The 19,190-nt window shown below is 50.1% G+C and overlaps 10 protein-coding genes across 15 annotated transcripts; 4 read left to right on the top strand and 6 right to left on the bottom strand.

Moving 5' to 3' along the window:
• Positions 1-111: 111 nt before the first annotated feature.
• On the top strand, positions 112-736 carry PPTG_20771 (hypothetical protein; the record flags this gene model as incomplete). The annotated part of the gene is made up of 2 exons (XM_008892969.1): positions 112-497; positions 670-736. 2 exons carry the CDS (start codon positions 112-114, stop codon positions 734-736), a joined length of 453 nt encoding a protein of 150 aa, XP_008891217.1.
• A 120-nt stretch (positions 737-856) lies between these two features.
• Positions 857-1,588, bottom strand: PPTG_20770 (hypothetical protein; the record flags this gene model as incomplete). Its single annotated transcript, XM_008892968.1, has 1 exon — positions 857-1,588. The coding sequence occupies one exon, from the start codon at positions 1,586-1,588 to the stop codon at positions 857-859; it is 732 nt and encodes a 243-aa protein (XP_008891216.1).
• Positions 1,589-1,895: 307 nt separating this feature from the next.
• On the bottom strand, positions 1,896-2,176 carry PPTG_20769 (hypothetical protein; the record flags this gene model as incomplete). The annotated part of the gene is made up of 2 exons (XM_008892967.1): positions 1,896-1,912; positions 1,978-2,176. The coding sequence occupies 2 exons, from the start codon at positions 2,174-2,176 to the stop codon at positions 1,896-1,898; spliced, it is 216 nt and encodes a 71-aa protein (XP_008891215.1).
• Positions 2,177-2,691: 515 nt separating this feature from the next.
• Positions 2,692-3,272, top strand: PPTG_00657 (hypothetical protein). The gene is made up of 2 exons (XM_008892088.1): positions 2,692-2,925; positions 3,001-3,272. The coding sequence occupies exons 1-2, from the start codon at positions 2,722-2,724 to the stop codon at positions 3,085-3,087; spliced, it is 291 nt and encodes a 96-aa protein (XP_008890336.1). The 5' UTR covers positions 2,692-2,721; the 3' UTR covers positions 3,088-3,272.
• Positions 3,244-4,245, bottom strand: PPTG_00656 (hypothetical protein; the record flags this gene model as incomplete). Its single annotated transcript, XM_008892087.1, has 5 exons — positions 3,244-3,327; positions 3,398-3,484; positions 3,570-3,725; positions 3,805-3,924; positions 4,012-4,245. The coding sequence occupies 5 exons, from the start codon at positions 4,243-4,245 to the stop codon at positions 3,244-3,246; spliced, it is 681 nt and encodes a 226-aa protein (XP_008890335.1).
• A 169-nt stretch (positions 4,246-4,414) lies between these two features.
• PPTG_00655 (hypothetical protein) lies at positions 4,415-8,904 on the bottom strand (the record flags this gene model as incomplete). The annotated part of the gene is made up of 4 exons (XM_008892086.1): positions 4,415-4,618; positions 4,681-4,775; positions 4,859-6,900; positions 6,971-8,904. 4 exons carry the CDS (start codon positions 8,902-8,904, stop codon positions 4,415-4,417), a joined length of 4,275 nt encoding a protein of 1,424 aa, XP_008890334.1.
• PPTG_00654 (hypothetical protein) lies at positions 8,903-11,973 on the top strand. 3 transcript variants are annotated; one of them, XM_008892083.1, is made up of 5 exons: positions 8,903-9,254; positions 9,337-9,789; positions 9,867-10,673; positions 10,762-10,999; positions 11,077-11,973. In XM_008892083.1, exons 1-5 carry the CDS (start codon positions 9,078-9,080, stop codon positions 11,541-11,543), a joined length of 2,142 nt encoding a protein of 713 aa, XP_008890331.1. In that variant the 5' UTR covers positions 8,903-9,077; the 3' UTR covers positions 11,544-11,973. The 3 variants fall into 3 exon arrangements, with proteins under 3 accessions (XP_008890331.1, XP_008890332.1, XP_008890333.1); XM_008892084.1 differs by having other exon boundaries at positions 9,867-10,999; XM_008892085.1 differs by having other exon boundaries at positions 8,903-9,789.
• PPTG_00653 (hypothetical protein) lies at positions 11,144-13,603 on the bottom strand. 3 transcript variants are annotated; one of them, XM_008892080.1, is made up of 5 exons: positions 12,896-13,603; positions 12,543-12,827; positions 12,386-12,478; positions 12,054-12,308; positions 11,144-11,982 (listed from the first exon to the last, which is right to left on the bottom strand). In XM_008892080.1, exons 1-5 carry the CDS (start codon positions 13,541-13,543, stop codon positions 11,635-11,637), a joined length of 1,629 nt encoding a protein of 542 aa, XP_008890328.1. In that variant the 5' UTR covers positions 13,544-13,603; the 3' UTR covers positions 11,144-11,634. The 3 variants fall into 3 exon arrangements, with proteins under 3 accessions (XP_008890328.1, XP_008890329.1, XP_008890330.1); XM_008892081.1 differs by having other exon boundaries at positions 11,144-12,182; positions 12,276-12,308; XM_008892082.1 differs by having other exon boundaries at positions 11,144-12,308.
• A 66-nt stretch (positions 13,604-13,669) lies between these two features.
• Positions 13,670-14,891, top strand: PPTG_00652. Of its 2 annotated transcripts, XM_008892079.1 has the most exons (3): positions 13,732-13,838; positions 13,925-14,498; positions 14,570-14,784. In XM_008892079.1, the coding sequence occupies exons 1-2, from the start codon at positions 13,732-13,734 to the stop codon at positions 14,388-14,390; spliced, it is 573 nt and encodes a 190-aa protein (XP_008890327.1). In that variant the 3' UTR covers positions 14,391-14,498; positions 14,570-14,784. The 2 variants fall into 2 exon arrangements, with proteins under 2 accessions (XP_008890326.1, XP_008890327.1); XM_008892078.1 differs by having other exon boundaries at positions 13,670-13,838; positions 13,925-14,891.
• PPTG_00651 (hypothetical protein) lies at positions 14,318-19,124 on the bottom strand (the record flags this gene model as incomplete). Its single annotated transcript, XM_008892077.1, has 8 exons — positions 14,318-16,193; positions 16,261-16,453; positions 16,559-17,521; positions 17,630-17,940; positions 18,000-18,135; positions 18,210-18,395; positions 18,462-18,869; positions 18,931-19,124. The coding sequence occupies 8 exons, from the start codon at positions 19,122-19,124 to the stop codon at positions 14,541-14,543; spliced, it is 4,044 nt and encodes a 1,347-aa protein (XP_008890325.1). The 3' UTR covers positions 14,318-14,540.
• Positions 19,125-19,190: the final 66 nt, after the last annotated feature.

The raw sequence follows: 19,190 nt of genomic DNA, 5'->3' as shown, positions 1-19,190 counted from the left end.
CTGATTGATGGGAAGTGACCCGATCCAGCCCTGAGACCCGTGGTCGACGACGGTGCGTCAGTGATTACGCTATCATCGATAAAGATTACGCAATCATCGGAGTGGATCAACATGGCGCAGTCATTTCGATACACGATCGACCCTCCGGGACACGATCCACTGTTGAAACCCCCGCAAAGGAACAACCACACCCCAAGTCGATCAAGATCGACAACCTACCTGGCGCGTAGCCTGAAGAGTATCCACGCTACGCCACCCCAACCATCCCGCGTCCCGCCAAGACGAGACCAACCCAGGCCAAGCCTCTCATCGAGTCCACCAGAGGAGTGTAGCAAGATCACATCGGCCTCATCTATTGGGGTCAAGCGAGGAACAAGTGATGTCGCGTCCGTGGAGAGACCAGATGGCCGCAAAGCAGCAAAGGCGGCTAACGCCAAATCTAAGGGGAATCAACGAAGCACTGCAGTCCATTCGATTGGGGGTGAAGATCATCTCAGGTTCGTTGTTGCCACCGAAAAGAAGGTCGCTGTAATGGAGCAAAATCTTCATCTATCTATCTTCTTGCAGAATCCCACCAGCTACGAGTCACAAGAATATTTTACTATGCAGCGAAAAACCATCCTCGCCAACATGAGGAAGACACTTGCTGATTCACAAGAGCGCGGGCAGTTACAACAAAGCGAAGAGCTGGAAACACCTGAGCGTGCGTTCAATGCACCACACGTGGCAGGACTAAACAATGACGAGGGTGAAGAAAGTCAAGTTGCTGACAATCAAATGAGTACTTTAGTTTAGCTGGGCTTCTGCCGTAGTCTAGTTTGAAAACCTATCAGACAGGATCCAGAGAAAAGTTTTGCTAGCCGAGATCACCGTAGCATTGCCATACGTGTTCGATCAAATCCGTTTTTAGTTCATAGTGAAGTTCTTCGTCTTCCAGCACTTGCATCGCGTTTCCTATCATTGCGACTGGGCACTCATCTGGTACACCAACTTCTGCCGGGCTGACCCATTCATCTTCGAACAGATACTGATGATTCAGTGAGGGAATTCGCTGCTCGTCTTCCACAATCATGTTATGGAGGATGATGCAAGCTAGCATCACATCCTTCATTGCATCGACACTCCATAGTTTACAAGGTAGGGCAAGAATTCGAAAGCGTTGTTGTAATCCTCCGAAAGTGCGTTCAACGTCCTTGCGAGCAGCTTCCTGTTGGGCAGCGTAATACTTACGCTTGCCTTGGGGCGCGCTGATACTGGATTGAAAAATTGCCCAGGCAGGATAAATTCCATCTGTAAGATAGTATCCCTGATTGTACGTCGCACCATTCACAGTGAAGGAAATCTTGGGGGCAACACCGTTTACCAGGTCATTCAACAAAGGAGAACGCTCGAGTACATTCAAATCGTTGTTGGCGCCAGGCATTCCATAGAATGCATGCCAAATCCATAACGACTTAGAAGCCACTGCTTCCAAGATCACCGTCGAGCACTTCTCTTTTCCCTGAAAAGCTCTTTGCCATGCCGTTGGGCAATTCTTCCATGTCCAGTGCATACAGTCCAAGCTAACCCGGAAACCCGCGTTCAGCATTCTCAACAAGTATTTCCAAGTCATCCTTGGTAGGCTTTCGAAGATACTCTGGATTAAATAACCGGATAATATTTCTGCAGAACAGCTTTAAAGTCTCCAACACTGTGGACTCAGCCATACGAATCAGCTCATCTAATTGATCTGCTGATGCTCCATATGCCAACATCCGTAAAGCACACGTTACCTTCTGTTCTGGTAGGAAACCAGGACGTCCAGTTGCGTCAATGCGCTGGACGAATTAGCTGCGCTCTTCATCCTCAACCAGGGCGATTGTAATGAGCTCAAAAAGGTCACGACGCATTCGAAATCACTTGCGAAAGTCACCTGCAGTAGCCATGAACATTAATGGTCATTAAAGGAGAACATTTCATTTACAGAAAATAGCATACCCTCATCGTAGACTGGGTTGTCACCAAAGTAGTCGCTCATTAGACGTTCTCCCCATATTTCTCGATCCCGCTCTTTATTTGCTCTCCTGCCTTTGGTAGACCCGCCGTGTTTGCCCCGCACTGCGCTCGTGTTGTCCACCCCTCCCTCAGGTAACATGTAGGTGAAATAGTACTCTTCTTCCGAGTCGTAGTCGTCCATACTTGACGTCACCAGCGCTTCACTCCTTCGTGAATTTCTGGTAATGCGGTATCTAGAGAGATCTTTTGTGTCGTAGTTTGATTGGACAAAAAATGTTAAGCCGTGCTGTGAGTTCCAAACCACTGTAGACAAGATGCAATCAGGAGTTCTATACTAAAAATTGAGGTCCCATCCGCCTCAATAGGACTTGCAAATAAGTCTAACCGCTGGAGATGCTCTAAGGGCCTTAACAATGCACCCAAAAAGTAGCGTTTTAAACTTTTCCTAGTTCAAAGTGACCATTTCCCTGTTTCATAAAATGGCACATGGTTTTAGTGACATATCAGATGACAACTTAAGTACAAGTGCTAATTGATGCTTCCAATACCACCTTCAAGTGTCGCTAATCAGAAGTTTTTTCGCAAGTTTTTGGCCCAGTGTGACTAGAGATTAAAATTCATACCCTAACCTATTTCGAAACCCTTCGTAAGAACTAAATCAAAGAGCAAATACGAGTCGTAAAAAATGCTAAATCGGAGAGCTCATTGGACTTCGTCCCAATTAGAATGTATCAGAAAAGGCAGGTTTTCCAAAATCGCACTTGCTCCAAGACGGTGATGGTGGACTACAAGGGGCAGGCACGCGCGGAGACTTTGCTTGTGGTATGCTTCGTGGTCATCTGCACGCCCGCGTGGATCTACGGCTACTTCCAGCAGGACTTCTCGTACCCGTTCCAGGCCTGGGTCGCTGCTACGGTTCTCAGTGCATTGGTACAGACTTCTAACGCGTGGGACACGTGGCATTGACCCGACTTACAATTTCTTTTGTTGTTGTCGTTACTGCAGTTGGTTTTGCCAAACTGGCCGATCTATAATCGCAACCCAATTAAGTGGCTTCCCAGTGCCATGTACGTGAAGAAGAAAAGCACTTAAAAGGCAGTACGAAACTCGATGGAGAAGCGCAAACAAGACACCAAATAGATACTCTGACCAGCGACAAAAGTCGAAGGAAAGAAGCAGAAAGAGAATTCATTATTGGCAATGTTCGTGTCTGAGCGGTAGATACTCGGCTGGGTCTAGAGGTGTGTTTTATTCCTTGTCGTCACCCTCAGCCTCCTCCTCCTCACCCTCGCCTTCTTCTTCCTCACCCTCACTTTCCTCCTCGTCCTCGTCCTAATATGGCAGCACATTTAATTAGTAAGTTTGCCTACCGCCCGATACAACTGCAGAACTCAACGCGTACCATCATGTAAAACGGTACGGGGTTCTTCCAGATCTCTTCCTTAATGATCTCGGCAACGTCCTGGTCACCGTCCGTCGAGACGAACCACTGAATAATAACACATAATTTGATTTGATTAGACACGAATACCCAACAAAGCAAGACCGACATCATAGCAAGCACGTTACTCTACCTGAAAGAATGGGAACTTCTCCGACTCCTCCGTCATCTCGGCCTTGTCCTTCCAGGTGAGCTCCGAGGCAGTGACCTCCACCTCTTCGCCGTCCTCCGAGAACTTGACCTGCTTCCACACGGTCGTAGGCGAGAAATAATCGTTCTCCTGGAAGGTCTAATGGCGATTCAAACACGACAAAAGCAGCCAGTTAGTACATTCTGTCCAACAAATCAAACCTTAATTGGGTTCTCACCAACTCCATCTTGAAACTTCCGTCGTCGCCCACGAACGTGATGTCAAATGTCTGCAAGAAGTCCATGAGCATCTCGTCCTCCTCAGTGAGGTAGTTGCCGACAAGCGGGTGGTTCACAAACTGTAGCAACAAGCAGGTTAACAGGCAGGTTGAGTGAGTGCATACTCGTAACAGTTCAAACCCCAGTGATGATAGAGCAGAGCGTACCACTTGCTTCCAGAAGTGCGGGATCTCGGCCAGCAGCTTGTTGCGCTTGACGTACGTGGGGCGCTTCTTGGCATTGTACTTGGTTTCGATGACGAGGATTTCCTTGGCTTGCTCCACGTTCACCTTCTCGAGCTCCTCCTCCACCTGCTTAACGGACTCGAGAACCTTCTGCACCTTCTCGTCAGGCTTGTTGTCATCGGTGCGCTGGCGCTTGGGGGACGGAGGGCCGGTCATATTTGTGCTGCTGCTGCGTACTGATGAATGCGTCAAATGCAAAATGACTGGCTGCGTCTTGAGCGACCGTTGGTTTGCTGCATTTATTTCGTCTCGTCTTTATTCCACCTCTTGAACCGAATACCAGATCTGAAAGTATGGCTACACTTCCTGGATGGCTACATTTACATTACACAGCATGGTAAAGTCTCGCCCGGATGGCCTCGGCAGCAGACCCAGCTGCAGCGCGGTTTTGGCCCTTGCGCTGCTCTGCTGTCACGCCCATCAGTGATGGGATGTGGTTCGTCGCTGCGTTTGACTCTACTGGGTCCTGATTGTCGCTGTCACCCTTGCGGAAGAACGCCACGAGGTCGACAAATACGTCAAAGCTCACCTGTGCCACAGCAGCAGGTACTGAGCAGGTTACCATGGACAAACAGCTCATGATGTACGTACATTGAACGGGTAGGGGATCTTGAACCGCACGAGCGCCTCCGTTAGCTCGTTTGTCGTCACGCCAATACCTAGCACATTGGCCACACCTATGCGTGCTGACAACAACAATCACAAGCACAGCCAGATGAGGGTAATAACGGATTCAAACTGCTAGAACGATAGATCATATCATACGCACTTTGTGCAACAGTCAGCAGTCCCCTGCCTCCTGCGTCGGCTTGAGAGAACGCAGACCAGAGCAACTCCATCGGATCGTCCACTTCAAAAGTGTCTCCAACGTCATCGTCGCTCATGTCCGATCCAAACTGACCAAACTCATCGTCCGAATGCTCTTCATCTTCGCCCACCGCTTCCAATGCCTCTTCACCCTCCTGAACTGTCTCCATGCGACCAGGACTCATTTCCTGGGAGACACTCTTCGCCTTCATCTCTCGCGCTTTCTGTCGAGCCATCTTCTTCCGTGCACGAGCCGCCTTATACGCAGCCATCACTTTCTTCTGCATCGCGATCTCCTGGGCAATCGCATCAGGCTGACGAGGGTCCACAACTTTGTAGCATTCCTTGTTCGCTTCACGATCCTTTTGCCACTGCTCCCACTTGATCCAACCAGCTCGCATTTCGTCCAATTCATCGGTAGACAGCGGTTGGTTTTGTTCGACCCGCCTCACCATTGTAAACTGTTTCAGTACAAATGAATGTTTTACCTCATCAAAGTAGTGCGGAAGATACTTTCCCGCAGTTCCTACGGGTCGTTGGAGCTTCAGCATTTCCTCATGTAGCTGAGGGTCGTTGAAGAAGTGAGTCTGGAGTCCCGAAGCATCAGGTGTATTTAATCTGCGCAGGAAAACATGACGACGTGGAGTCGATGCTCCTGTTTCTGCTAAATCCTTGACTTCGTTTTCTGGCACCGCACTCTCAATGAATTCGGCAATATCTTGCGGTCTCAGAATCTCGACTCCGGTGCCATCACCGTTAAGGACGAAAATGTGGGGCTGGATCGGTTCGTTAATGACTGCTTTTGCAGGGATGCTATCCACGTCGTATCGAGCCGCCTCACTTTCGCTTACTACTCCAGCGAGATCAACAGCAACGGCGGGTCCACTTTCTTCGTCTGTTCCACTGAAATCCACTTGAAACTGGTTCTGCTCGTTGTCACAAAGCTGGAATCGCCCATGACGACAATCGAAGTAATAAACACCATTATGATTTGTTACGTCTCGATCGTCGTCGTCCTTGGAGGCGAACTTGTTATAGTCTAGTGAGCTATATTCCACTCTTCCGCTGTCCTTCGCCACAATGACTTGTCCACTTGGCTTTCGGGTTGTTACTCGGCCATTCACCTGCGCCGTAACTTTTGTATTATAGCTGATTTCAATACTCGTTCCGTCGTAGGCATTCACAATGCTGCGCACACGTAGACCACCTTTTGTAACTGCTACACGCTCTCCTGCTGCGTGGTGTTGGGCTGTCACGTTGACTTCCAGGTCAATGCACACATCTGCAAAGCCCCGCTTCTTCACGAATACGTGTGTGCTTGCTGCATTCATGTACATCCTTGTGCCATCCGCATGATACGTCACGCGAGCACCATTCGTACGAGTGACAACGATAACACCACTGGGGCCTCTCTCGACCAACGCATTGGTTTCTGGATCAACTGTGAGCGTTGTAACCTGTGGAGGGTGAAATTCAGAGTCCTGGCTGGTTGGTTTTCTCGATTTGTGGTGATGATTCTTACAGGCTCGAACGACGCGAACAATGCCACTTGCTAACATGACTTCTTTTCGTCCACATCGAAGCACTCTTAGCACGCTCCCCTTTCCGTAAATCACGCGATACATCTCATCTTCGTCATGCTCGTGTAGCCCATTTATTGCTCCAGCATTGCTGGCCTCGTGTTCTCCATGATCATTTTTGACACTAGCGCCGGAGTGATGAGCCCGTTTATCTGAAGTCTGAGCGTACCGCTGAGTGATACTGCCGTCAGAACAAGCGGAGACGATGAGGCCGCTTGGGAATGAATTGGTTACCGCGATAGTGGAAAACTTGTCGGGTTTTTTCGAAAACTTTCGTCTCCCCTCGGAGGTATAAAGTGTAGATTCGTCTTGAAATGACGCAATAAACTGAAGCATTTGCTTCGAGTCCGGCATACTATCTTTTCGTTTTAATGTGTTATCGTGTTTCATCTCCTCCATCCCCTGTCGTAGCCCGAATGTTTCCCTGTCAAATGTGCAGGAGTTAAATAACGAAAAGGATAGCACTTCATCAATAAAAACAAATGTAAACTTACCCTTGATGATAAACTGTGAGCCATACGAATCCTCGAGGTGTCTGATATAGCCGCACTACACTGTGATCAGCAGGATACATTGACCAGGTTTGAGTTGCCACGAGAGTAAGCTGTCCGGCAGATAACGGAACACACGCCCTTGCTGCAGATTCCGTGCGTGGTGTTAGATATTCTTGCGTAGCGAGCTGTTCACGCTTCCAGTATTTGAATGCTGGTCGGTGACGCACGCGATCACGAGCTGTCCAGGATGACACTTGCATTCGACCAGGTGCAGTTTGTGGGAGACACGATAACAAGAGTGAGTCTGTCGGCGCATAGTAGCTAGAATACATGTCGGGAGAGTTTTGTTGAAGCACCAGCGCGATCCGTTGAGGAAGAACAGCACGTGGCAAGTTTTCAATAAACGCACGAGACTGCAATTTCTCCCGCCAAGTACTTCCCAGCATCTCTTCGACTTGCAAGAGTTGTCTGGTTAAATGTACCATCGAGCAGCTTAATCTTGGTGATGTGTAGAATGTCGCGAGTTCCGTGTTGCGAACACTACGTTCCGGCTCAGACAGTTCTGCCACGCGAGGCATTGCCTTCCGCCCTCCATTTCCTACACCTGGTAGATCGCATCGTTTCCACATGGCTCTTTCGATGTCGTCAAGGCGATGCTTTCCGTGTGGTAAGAAACAAGGGTCTCCTTCTGCTTGTAACGCTTCATGGTAGAGTTGAGCACTCGCAACTCGACATGCGACCAAGTCACCATGCTCAAGGAATTCTTCAAGTTGAGATGGATCCGACTGGTTTCTGCGGCAGGGATCGTATGATGCTGTCTGAGAGGAATAGGTCGTAGCAATGGCCTCAGCCATGGCAAAGAGCACCGTGCTGACTGCGACACTACCAGGAAATACACCGCTTAGCATCAATTCATACGTGTTGAAAAGTGTATCACTTCCACTTCCCTCCTCATCCGAGAAACTAGGAATAACAGAAAACTTTGTTGACCCCACCCAGTCCTTGAATGCAAATTTCTGAGCAGCAATCGCTTCTACAGTGTTGACAAGTTCTTTCTCGAGGTCATCAGGCTGTTTGATCGTTGACGCTTCTGTACTGCAGGTCACATTTGTGAAAGTGAAATCGCTCCATTCCACACCTCCCATCAGTGAAGCCTCATAGAGCATCTTCACGATACCATTTGCTGTCTGAAATATGGATGGATCCGCTCTTGGGCCGCTACCATTCGTTTTTCCAGCAGGTTGTTGCAAGAGATTAGTTGATCCGCTTTTGTTTCGACCTGGAGCAGCCGACGGATCAGCTAGAAGCACCACTCCGTCTATCAGCGGCAACAGCGGTAGCTTCTCCGGTCTGTCAGCCACTTGTGATGCACTGCCAACTTCTCCCAACCGCAGCAGTGCATCTATCTCCAGGACAGATGAAGGGTAGTCCACCAATAAATACACACGAGCTGGCGTCTTCTTGTTTTCGGACAGAGTAGCCTCCTTCTCCTGTGTATGACTCTGCATCTGCTGTCCTTCTTCTTCTACTGAGCTTACGCCTCTCTGTTGGTATGCGAGAAACTCTCGCTTGTCGTGACCCACAATTCGCTGGAATGCCAGTGCCAGTAGTGGAGGTGTTAATTCAACTCGCGTCGTCTCCTCCGCTTCTGTATGCGGAGATGGGTCTGCTTCTCCTTTCTCCCCACTTTCCATTATGGCAGCTCCCTTCAACGCCTCTTCTTCGCGTCGTTTGGACTCCACCTCCTCTGCGTGTGCCACACGGACCAGCTCTTCCAGCTCAGCGCGATCCACGACGCGATACGAGCAGCTTCTCGTCCAGCTCGTGAGATCGCTATTTGTCTTGAGGCGATTCAACAGCTCTCTCTTGGCCGCCAGCACCGCATCCGTTGTGCCGCTCGTTAGCGCTACCGCATGGAAACTCCAGCTCCTCATGCTTCAACACTTGCGTCGTTTGAAGATCACGACGAAAGTTGTCCCATTAAGATCCGTCTCACAATCACTCTTACTGTTGGTGAGCTTACCAATACCCTGTTAAATGTTGAACTTGGGACACTTCATTTTCGGACAGCTGGCTGTAATTCGTTCACTCCAAGAGGATCCGACTCATGCGTCTTAAGCATTGGTTGCTGACCGCGTGTACGCTCGCTCTGGCGGCAGCAGATGCTCCGTGTGATGAGAGGAAGCTGCAAAGAGACGCTGTGATGCTACTGGCGGCTCATGTGGATGTGGAGCTTGGCGGCATCGGGGCGGGGAAGCCCGACGTCGTGGGCTTCCAGTATCTGGTAACGAAATAGAAGCTATAGAAGAAACTTTCGAGTGCTGGGACCATTCCTAACGCAGTTATTGCATGGAACCGTGGCACAGAAACCTGCTGAAGCTGTCTTGGCAGCACAAGCCTTGGCTCATGAGGACTTCAACCAGGCAGCGGCGCAGTTCCAGCGTATCCTTGAGTATCAGAAGCCGAATGGGTTATTGCCGCATTTGGTATATGGGCCGTCTGTGCCATCTCATCTGCGTTGGATCCCTAGCAATCGCACCTTCCATCCAGGTCCGGCATTCTGGCAACAGACGTTGTCATCCGAGAAACAGGAGGAGCTTTCGGCGTCGCCGTTCAATACCTCGACGATCTCGGCTCCTCCAGTGGCTGGTGACGTCGCTTGGGAGATTTTCCGATTGGCCCCATACGACTCAGTGCTGGGGGTGAGAACCACTGCCGTTCAATTCTTGTGTCACGTGTATGAGCCGTTGAAGATGCTACAGAAGCACTTGTTCTCGTCACGTCGCGGTCCTTCTCCCAACAGTTTGCTCGTTGCACGTGTAAGGTTTGGCGGCAAGGTTCCAACTAATGTATGTGCTGGAAACTAATGTTTCTTACGATTTATGATGATCCACAGCACCCTTGGGAGACGTTTTCGTCACTGTCGCCGCACTGGCAGGCATTTCTCGCCGACCTGAAGGATGCACCGGACTACAAAACAGTCGTTAGTTCTATCCCAGAGGAAGCTCGAGCTCGTTTTGCAGCAGGAGCTAGTACCATATTTTCAGCTGAGGACGCCGTGGAAAACCTGTATGAGCCTATGGTGTATCTCGCAGCACAAACCCATCGTAGGGAAAGCAATGAGATCTACAACCGCAACACAGCCGTGTTGGATTCCATCGTTAATGCTGCGAACAGCGTTGAGGCAGAGAAATTTGGAGTGGAGGACGTGGAATTCAATGCACTTATGCTGCGGTCGTCGTTGAGCCTGGTGAACATCGGACGTGTACTCGTGGAGCATTCGTCGTCCTGCACGGAGTTCAGTCTAACTCAAAAAGAGCTACTGAAGGATATGAAAGAACTACGTTCCATGGCCAGAGGCCTGGAGGGGGCACTCATTGGCGATAACAGCACTCGAGGGCTGTGGAACAAATCTGCTGATTTCTTCGCAGACTCCAGCAGATTATCAGTGACCTCAGTTCATTCCTTACGCGGATTTCTACCTGGATACGCTGCAGAACTGGATGAAGACAAAAAGATGCGTTCGATGAAGCATTTCCTGTCAGAGCCTGGTTCATTCTCTTTCTTTTGCACTCAGTTCCCAGCTTCCTTTTTCGCGTGCTCTGGGGTGGACGCGACCGAAATTGCTGGATTGAGGGAAGACCGCCCTGCAGTCACGACTTGGGTCCTCTTCAATTACTACCTCCAGCGGGGCTTTGCCAGGGTTTGTTTGACATCGCGAATTCTTTTTTTTTTTTTTTCATTTTTTTGTCGCATGGATATTGCTGTACTAATGTGCTGTGGTTGATCAGAACAAATTTCCAGGGCTAGCCGATTATGTTCGAAACAAAACGAGGGACATGATATGCGAGGCAACTGCACCTGCGCGGTCATCACTTCCTTTTGCGCTTTCGGCAAAGGCGCCTGCTCCTACGGCTCTTACGCTAGCCTACGACTCTCGCAATGCTAAACCTGTCCAAGTTTTTGATGATAGCTACTTGGGATCGACGCTAGCTGCCGCAGCTCTTCTGAATATTTTGTTGCCTGCAGGTGAGCTTGCTTTACACTAAGTCGTCTGCAATGTTGTGTTAGTTAACCGAGCTCTACGCTTTGTTTATTTTCAACAGTGACTCCGCCGCCAAGTCCAGATACGCCACCTATCGACCATCGTCTTCTCTCTATTATAATGTGTGTGGAGTTGGTGGTTGCGTTTGGCGTTGCCATGAGTTGCTTCCTGTTTTCGGTATATTTTGTGGCAAATCGACCTCGAGACAGACGGTTATCTCCTGCTTCGGTGGCTCGGCGAAGGTCATCTCTGGGTAAGAAATCTCGAGACAAGTTGGATCGCCGTAGAGAAGAGTTGGAAGATCGAGGTCGATCGAGTGGTTCATCGTGGGCAGACAGATATTCCGAGTCGTCTTACAGTGATTACTCTCCACGCTCTGGACACGCACCATACGAGCTGGAAGAGTCGTTGATTTCTGAAGGGGACGAGCATTACGGATCCTTCGACGAAGCAGAACAGCCTGAAACCCCGTCAAATTCAGCGTGGAAAGCAGCTAAAAAAGTGCTGGCAGATATCAGTCCCTGGTAATATGACGATGGAAAGTCAGCTAACCACATCAAGATATTATTTCGGCAATGAATATGTTCGTAACAGTGAGTGATATTGCGTCAACGTATGCCTAGAGCAAGTCCTTTTTCCATTTTGCCACCAGTTGTGTGGCAGCTTTGGCTACTGAGGCGGTGGCGTGTTTGCGTAGCTTGTTAATAGTACGTCCCACACCCGTGCTCTTGAGAATATCAACAGTAAGCACCATATCTGCGAGAGTGCTCAACACATGTGTGGCCAAGGCAGCTGAAACGTTTTTCACGTTTCCGTTCTGGTCCAGTAAACCTTGTAAGAAGGCTACACGCGTTGCCACGTCTTCGTTTTCGGATGGAGCACCCGCCGTTGCCGCTGCCACTTCAGAATCGGCACTTGCATCCTTGGCATCAGTCGCAGTACTCTTAGTGTTCTCCGCAGAAGCCTCCTGTATAACCAATGGTAGTCGACAACACGTCAGAATAGGGAAACAGCGCACATATTCTTCATATCACTCACATCAGGAACCTCAATGTCCGCATTCAAGTGGAGTTCCAGGATCGGGGTGGCTTCCGGAAAAGCAGGAGCAAATCCCACGCGGCGAGGCTCGCACAGTGCCCATAATGCTTGCATAGTGGAGAAGTAGCGCTGGTTGGGGTCATTTTGTAAAGATTCGTTAACCCAGGATCCATCTTCACGTTGCGTTAACAACAAGTAGGCCATTCCTCGGCGCATCTGTACCAGATTAGCTGAGCCTTCAAAGCATCTCAACGCCTACGCATCACACATCTTCGAAGTTGGTAAAGATTCTACGCGGATAGCGTCACTAGCTTCGTGCTAAAGCAACTTACCCGCAACGATTCACCGAGCAAAGCGGCATTTTGCTGCGTCAGATGATAGACAATATGATGGCGCAGGAAGAAATACTCATGAGGAAGGAGGTTCTGTCGAAGTCGAGAAGAAAGTGTTAGTAGCTGATTATTGCAGCGGAATTGACCAATGTCGTACCGTCTCGCAGCGGAGCCGTCCATGGTTTGTAAGGACAAATACCAGGGTTGTGACCAAGTGCACTTGATCTTCATATTCTTGGGGAGAAAGATCACCAGGGCCCTTGTATGGGTACACTAACAGCAAATGTTGCAATAGGTGCGGCAAGGTGAATCCGATCGAGATCCCAAGCGCGTTCGAGTGATGCCACAGAACGAGCGCACTTGTCAGTTGTTCATATATCGAGCTTCCGTTCATGTTATCTATCGGCGGAGAGCTCTCTGCGGGGTTCCAACCGAGAAGTTCCTGCTCAACAACAACAAAAATGAGATAACCACCCAACCCGATATCCTAGTTATCTTCATGCGTCTCACCTTGGCTCCATAGACAGCAGGCGAACGATCGCAAAAATCCAACAGCTCGACACGTCTTGAATGGGAGATTCCCAGGCGCTCCACGAGGAAAACAGCAGTAATAGCATTGACGAGTTGCGTGGGCGTGGGAATGGAGCCGACGGCCCAGTCAGCTTGGCGGTCCTCCTTAAGCCACAAGGCGCCAATGAGTCTAGCGTAGAGTGTGGCCAGACGCAATATCTCTCCATCCTCTATTGCCTGCAGATCGTAAAGCGACTGGATAGCGTGCAATCCCCAGCCTGGGAAACTCCCGGATTCTCGCACCAGTTGGTAGACACGGTTGAGGCCTTTGACGATGCTCTCGCGTCTCATAGCGATTTTCCAGGGTTCCGGGGCTGCGCGTTTGGCTACTTTCTTGGCCTTGAGTTTGCGAAGTTCTTGGTGCATGAGTCGCTTGAGCACCTCCTTGTGATTCGTGAGACTCACTCGCACCTCCTTCTCCACAGCCTGGCGCACCAGCTTCGTAGTCAGTTTAGATACGTCATGGGACGCGATCACGCCCGCAATAGCTGCCGCGATCTTGGCTTCCAGCTCCTTGGATATCGTCCGCGGGTTCACGATGAGTGACGAGCCCGTAGACGTCATCTTGGTGTACATACCCCCCGCCATGAGCCCCTTCTTGGGACGAAGCTAAAATGGGAGTAAAAAAGAGCTAGAACCTGGTTATCCCTTTAGATAAATAACCCGGTTATATATTCCAGCCAATCACTGTCGATGATTCAATTTCATTACTTTAAGCAAGTGAAAGGTGCTGTGTGGCTCAAGACCAGCTCTCCTCCCTATTATCTGCCTACAAGATGCTGGCCCGCGCTCTCCGATCGTCTGCGCTGTCGCGCGCCGCGAGCCGCCGCTTCATCGGTGGGTTCGCTGCTGATGTGTCTGCACCCACCGTGTCTGAGAAAGTGTGAGTCTTAATAACCTACCTGCCTGCATTAGACTTCTTGACTTTATAATGATCTCATGACGTTCTGGTGGTCTTGTTCATGCTAGAGTGAACGTGGTGCTCGTGGACTACGAAGGCAACCGCCACGTGGTCAAGGGCCGCGCTGGACAGACACTCCGTCAGGCCTGTGAGATGAACAATGTGGGCTACATCAAGGACGACTCGATGGGCGGTGGAGGTGTGTACGATGCTCGACGCGCCGACTTTTACACCGAGTCGCTCTTCGGCGAGGGCTCGACGTCCCCGCAGTCGCACGTTGTGGTGTCCAACGAATGGATCTCCAAACTGCCGCCTGCCAACAACCAGGAGCGCCACATTATCGACAAGTACGTCCCTGCCGAAGACCGCTCGGCCAATTCGCGTCTGGGCACGGAGATTGTGCTGCAGAAGGAGCTGGACGGGCTCGTTGTGGCTGTGCCTGAAGCCCCGCCTGTTGAAGAGTACGAGTACGAACACGAGTACGATGAGGACGATTACGAGTCTTACGATGACGAGCACCAGCAGCAAGCCTAAGCCCACGGTAAACGGAGGACACCAAAGCGAGTGCGTCGAAGGATCAGACTGGAGACAAACAAACCGACTCCATCGCCATAACTAACAAGAAAAGAAAAAGAATGCAAGGTAACAAATCGCTCTTGACGCCTGTGTCTCCGTCTAACACGCTTAGTCTTTGGGCTTTTTCTTCTGTGCAGCTTTCTTCTTCTCCAGCTCGAGTTTCGAGCGGTTCTTGATGTCCTGGCGCTTCTTCACAACGTTGGAATCGCGGCGTTCAGGGGAAAATTGTCTCCTAGGCGGTGATCCTTCATGATCACTATCGTCTGTGTTGTTTCCAGTATCATCCCGTTCATCGTCCTCGTCATAGTAATCCTCGCGATCGTCCTCGTCAAATTCGATGTCCACGTACGGATTCATTTGTCGCTTTTCGGTTCTCGACACACGGATGTTGTAGCGCACCTTGTCATCGTCACTGCGTGTGTCCGATGGAAGCCCCGCAGAATCTCCCGATTGTCCTGCGAAATTCACCATTCGAGTGCTGTTCTTGTGACGGAAACTGGGGCTCGGAGCTGCCTGTAGGTGAGCTTCATCTCCAGCAACTACTCGAACCACTTTTTCAATCGCGTCCACCAGCTCCAATGCGCTTAGCTGCTGGATCGACGTCACGCCCAACAGCTCGGCGATATGCAAGAGTCCGAGTTGCAACTTCTCTTGTAGCGATCGCAACCGTGCGGCACGTTCTTTCTTCTTTTGCTTGACCGCATTAGCCTCCGCCAATAGCTTCTCCATCATCTTCACGTTAATTTTCGTCTTGGAAGCCGCGGCATCATCATCCCCGTTAGAATTGGCCGCGTCATCCTCCAATGAGCCACTTCCACTGGAACTGCCACTGAGCTTGAGATTCACAAATTGCGCTTGAAGAACTTCCAGCCTTTCTCGGTACTCAAGAACGCGTTGCTCCGCCTGCTTCTCCTCCTCTTCCAGCTGAACGGAGTGATCGAGCTGGTTTTGCCAGCAAACCAAGGCCTCTTCTGGTTTGTTGATACCTACTTGTCGGAGGGCGCCCAGTATCCCGTCGTCCTTGTAGGCGCTACCCACATATAGTTGTAAGTTCTCAACGTTCTTCTGTCGAGCCAGCGACGTCTCCTTCATATGGATCAGCTTATCCTTGGCACGGAAGAAATTGGGATCAACGGGTGCTGTTTCTTCGACGTCATCATCTGCTGGGAAGCTGACACTACTGGCACGGGTAGCGGAGTTCGTGCCAGTGATCACTGAGTTTTTCCTAAGTGGGGAAACAGCGGCAATACTAGGCTTCCGCCCGCCATCTTTCGCCGATAGACTAGCGTAGTACAGCCGACGATCAAGCTCTTGGCGCCACCGTAGTCGAGAGAGCGCCTCCTGGTGAATTGAAGCTTTGTCTTGCGTCACCTGCACCAGTTTCGGAACATCAAGACTGGCAAGCCGCTTCTCGTATGACACGACCTGAGTTTTCTGCTGCAACTCAACGATTTCGCGCTTCATCTTCGCTACGGATGCCTCTGCGGTTTCGATTGTGTTCGGGTCGCGGGCTGGACACAGTTCGCAGTGACGCAGAATCAGTTTGTAGTACTCACTCCGGTGACGACCGAGAGTTGCTTCATCGGTCACGTTGCGAATATTCTCCAGCAGGTCGTCAATCTTCGTTGCATTATGGCCCGCTGCACTGACCTCCGCTTTAGCGTCCATCAAACGCGATTGGAGAGCTTTGAGCGCTTCATTCTTCTCTCGAGCGACGAATTTCATCCTGTCGTATTTCATCCGAAGTTCCATCAATTGACTCTAGAACAACAAACTGAAAAAGTTAAAAGATCCAAACAACAGCATCAACAAGTAACTTGGCACGAACCTCCAGCTTCGAGACGGAGCCCAAAGAACCCTCGCTGTTTTCCGCCGACAAGAATTCCAACGCTCCCATTTCACTATCCGCAGAACTTTCAGGTCCGTGCGAAGGTGAAACTTTGTGTGGTGGTCGGCGCTTTGCCGGAACCAGAGATTTCTTTGGTTTGCCAAGACCTTTCGGCAGAACAACGCCTACAGTGCTTTGCCGTGTCTTCATCGTCGAAGAAGCATTTTTCTTGCTTGACGATAGAGACGTGTGATCTGGTTCAGCACCGACAGACTCTTCTCTTAAGCCAGAGCTAGACTCGTTTTTTGAATTTCGACTGGATGCAGCACTGCGGAAAACCCTGCTCTCAAACGCAGTACCGATCAGCGGAAACTGGGTCCAAAGCCACCGCCGAACATAGTAGCCGTCGTCTTGATGGATCACGAGAGCGTCAATCTCCTTCTGGACTCGATCTGCCTCGCTCTCGGATAAACTCGATGTCGAGAAGCTGCCAAGACTAGTGAGAAATTCCTGAAGTTGAGGAGGTTTGGGTCGATTGAGCACAAGGTTAACGACGCGAGATTCGTTAACTTTCTGCCATGCCCGCAAGAATTCAGTAATTGTGAGGAAAATGGACAGCAATTGCTCTGGACTGGGCGTTTCTTGAGCAATGTATTCATCCAGTGAGCGGACAAAGTCATCCACCGGGTCATGAAGGGAGCAGTTGGAGGACAACACCATCCAATAGAAGAAAAACTCTTGCCGATTCCGCTCGCTCCACCACAACTGGAACATTTTCATGTTCACTAGTGCGTTTTGCAGCACGCTCCACATGGAGCAGCGTTCCAACTGTACAGGTAGCTCATCGACGCGGCGCTGACATGCCTCCATGGTTTCAAAGTATATAGCAAGCTCGCGATAGTAGCAGTTGCGAAGCTGGTCGTCGCCTAGGAATCCATAACGTGTAAGGAGCCGCAGTTGGTTGTGGTTGAGATCGTACAGCACTACTGCTTCGCCACCATTATCTTGATTGCCACCATTTTTGGTATTTGATACCAGGGTTGGACTGTGGTGAAACTGAAAAGCTGGTCCACAGTCGAGTCTGCGAATCATCATCAAATGAGGCTTTAGGAGAGTTAAGAGCTGCTGGCAAACACTCCGTGGCACACTGTCACCAAATAGTCGTGTAAAATCGTTCTCAGATAGCCCATAGCGACACACAGCAAGAAGCGAGAGCGTATGGCGGACCAAAAGAGCACGCTGTTCGATCTTAATCTGAAGACTCTCGATGTCTCCTTGGTCGATGGGGCAGTTGTTGCCACCAGGTAACTCTGAAGAACCACCTTTAGCTGAGCTTCGCAACGCTCCATTTCGATCGCTCGTGGGTGACAAAACTCCGCTATTTGAAGAGCTCGGCGCAGCATTCTCAAACAGTGCTGTGCGTTCGTGGAGCTCAGCAAACAGATCTTTCAGCAGTATGGCATTCCACTGCTTCATTAAAAGCTCATAGACCCCATTTACTTGGTTGCTTTCGCAGGCCTCTTCAAGCCATTGTTGGCGTCGCCCATTCTCGCTTGGGTCAAAAAGCTCGAGGCCATGAAGCAAAAGTCTCACGTAAAGAGGGCTGGAGCTCCCACGAGCGCCGACTATTAGCTGCTTAAATTCGGAATCCAATTCGCGAGAAAATCTTTGTTCGTACATCTATACAGATGAATATTAGATATGCCCCCAATGTCACCGACTAAATTCACGGTTTTTACCTCAAGAATCGCCAAGCAGGAAACTTCGTCGAGTGGTTCCACCACCATGAAAGCCGCATTGCGTCGGCGCAGCTCCCGGATCGTACGAGATTCTTTGTCGTGTGATGGTAGCGTAACATCATAGATTAAATCACCACTGAGCAGACATCAACAGTCAACTTAACATGTGAGAATTCGCTCCGAATAAAAAAGCGAAGTGATCCGACATACTCGCTGTCGTATACGGCTGGCACACGGTTAATTTTCTGACAGCGATGCAAATGGCTCTTTGGGTTGGTCTGAGTAGTTGAAACAATAATGCGAACTCCGGGAGGGAAGGTATTGGGAAGCCATGACAGAGAATCCCCTCCGTCTTCAGTCCTGATACAGTCAATGCCATCCAGAACCAGGATAATACTGTTCGCAACATACACGAGGCAATTACTAACATGAAAAATCAATCACATGATGCCAACATCTTACCGTTTTCTCATTAATGCTGGTCCTGACGCTGGTTCTCCCTTTCCAACCGCAGCCTCTAAGCATCGACTAAAGGAGAACTTCAGTTTTTCCTCCTCGTGCTCGCGTGGGAGTTCAAAATCGCGTAAACTGTAGGAGATCTTGAGCTGATTCATGAATCGGAATAAAAACAACGAAAGCTTCACGCTGTCGTAAGAACAGCCGCAGTAGTGCTCGTAGATGAGCTCTCGTTCACCTTTGATTGATCGACGTCTCTCTTCCGCCCAGTTGGCGAGTAATGCCGACTTGCCGTCGCCTGGTTGCCCGACCACCACTAGTAGAGCTGATCGAGTTTCGTGATTCCATTGGCAATGATCATTCATAATGTGCATATAGTGCCTGGTAGGGGCGTAGACAAAATCCTCCTTTCGACTAACCACAGGCATACACAAGCGTATCGTTAGCTTCGACTTAAACAGTCAAATTCCATTACCTTTTAGCAAAAGCGTGATGTGTTGCGGTCTCGCGACTCACAATCGTGCTCTCTACTCGTGGGGGAGTTGATAACACAACACCGTCTGGGTCTTCGAACGCAGTAGACCCAGTTTCGGATCGCGTGTCGCTCGCCAATGCACGACTGCCGATGTATCCACTACCTTTCTTACTTGGAGAAGGCGGCTTCCCCATGGCGACGACAGCAACACTAAAGTAGTCCCTTCACGAACTAACAGATAGTTGCTGAAACTCCTTAAC

This window comes from Phytophthora parasitica (assembly GCF_000247585.1).
Source record: "Phytophthora parasitica INRA-310 unplaced genomic scaffold supercont2.1, whole genome shotgun sequence".
NCBI lineage: Eukaryota > Oomycota > Peronosporomycetes > Peronosporales > Peronosporaceae > Phytophthora > Phytophthora nicotianae.
The sequence above is the reverse complement of the archived record's forward strand: the minus strand, read 5'-3'. Positions and strand labels throughout refer to the sequence as shown.

Coding starts and splice junctions, on each gene's coding strand:
- PPTG_00657 (XM_008892088.1), top strand. CDS start 2,722: ATGTATCAGAAAAGGCAGGTTTTCCAAAATCGCACTTGCTCCAAGACG. Junction 2,926..3,000: donor CTACGGTTCTCAGTGCATTG/GTACAGACTTCT, acceptor TCGTTACTGCAG/TTGGTTTTGCCAAACTGGCC.
- PPTG_00654 (XM_008892083.1), top strand. CDS start 9,078: ATGCGTCTTAAGCATTGGTTGCTGACCGCGTGTACGCTCGCTCTGGCG. Junction 9,790..9,866: donor ACAGTTTGCTCGTTGCACGT/GTAAGGTTTGGC, acceptor GATGATCCACAG/CACCCTTGGGAGACGTTTTC. Junction 11,000..11,076: donor GAATATTTTGTTGCCTGCAG/GTGAGCTTGCTT, acceptor TATTTTCAACAG/TGACTCCGCCGCCAAGTCCA.
- PPTG_00653 (XM_008892080.1), bottom strand. CDS start 13,543: ATGGCGGGGGGTATGTACACCAAGATGACGTCTACGGGCTCGTCACTC. Junction 12,828..12,895: donor CTGCTGTCTATGGAGCCAAG/GTGAGACGCATG, acceptor GTTGTTGAGCAG/GAACTTCTCGGTTGGAACCC. Junction 12,479..12,542: donor GACGGCTCCGCTGCGAGACG/GTACGACATTGG, acceptor CGACTTCGACAG/AACCTCCTTCCTCATGAGTA.
- PPTG_00652 (XM_008892078.1), top strand. CDS start 13,732: ATGCTGGCCCGCGCTCTCCGATCGTCTGCGCTGTCGCGCGCCGCGAGC. Junction 13,839..13,924: donor CCCACCGTGTCTGAGAAAGT/GTGAGTCTTAAT, acceptor TGTTCATGCTAG/AGTGAACGTGGTGCTCGTGG.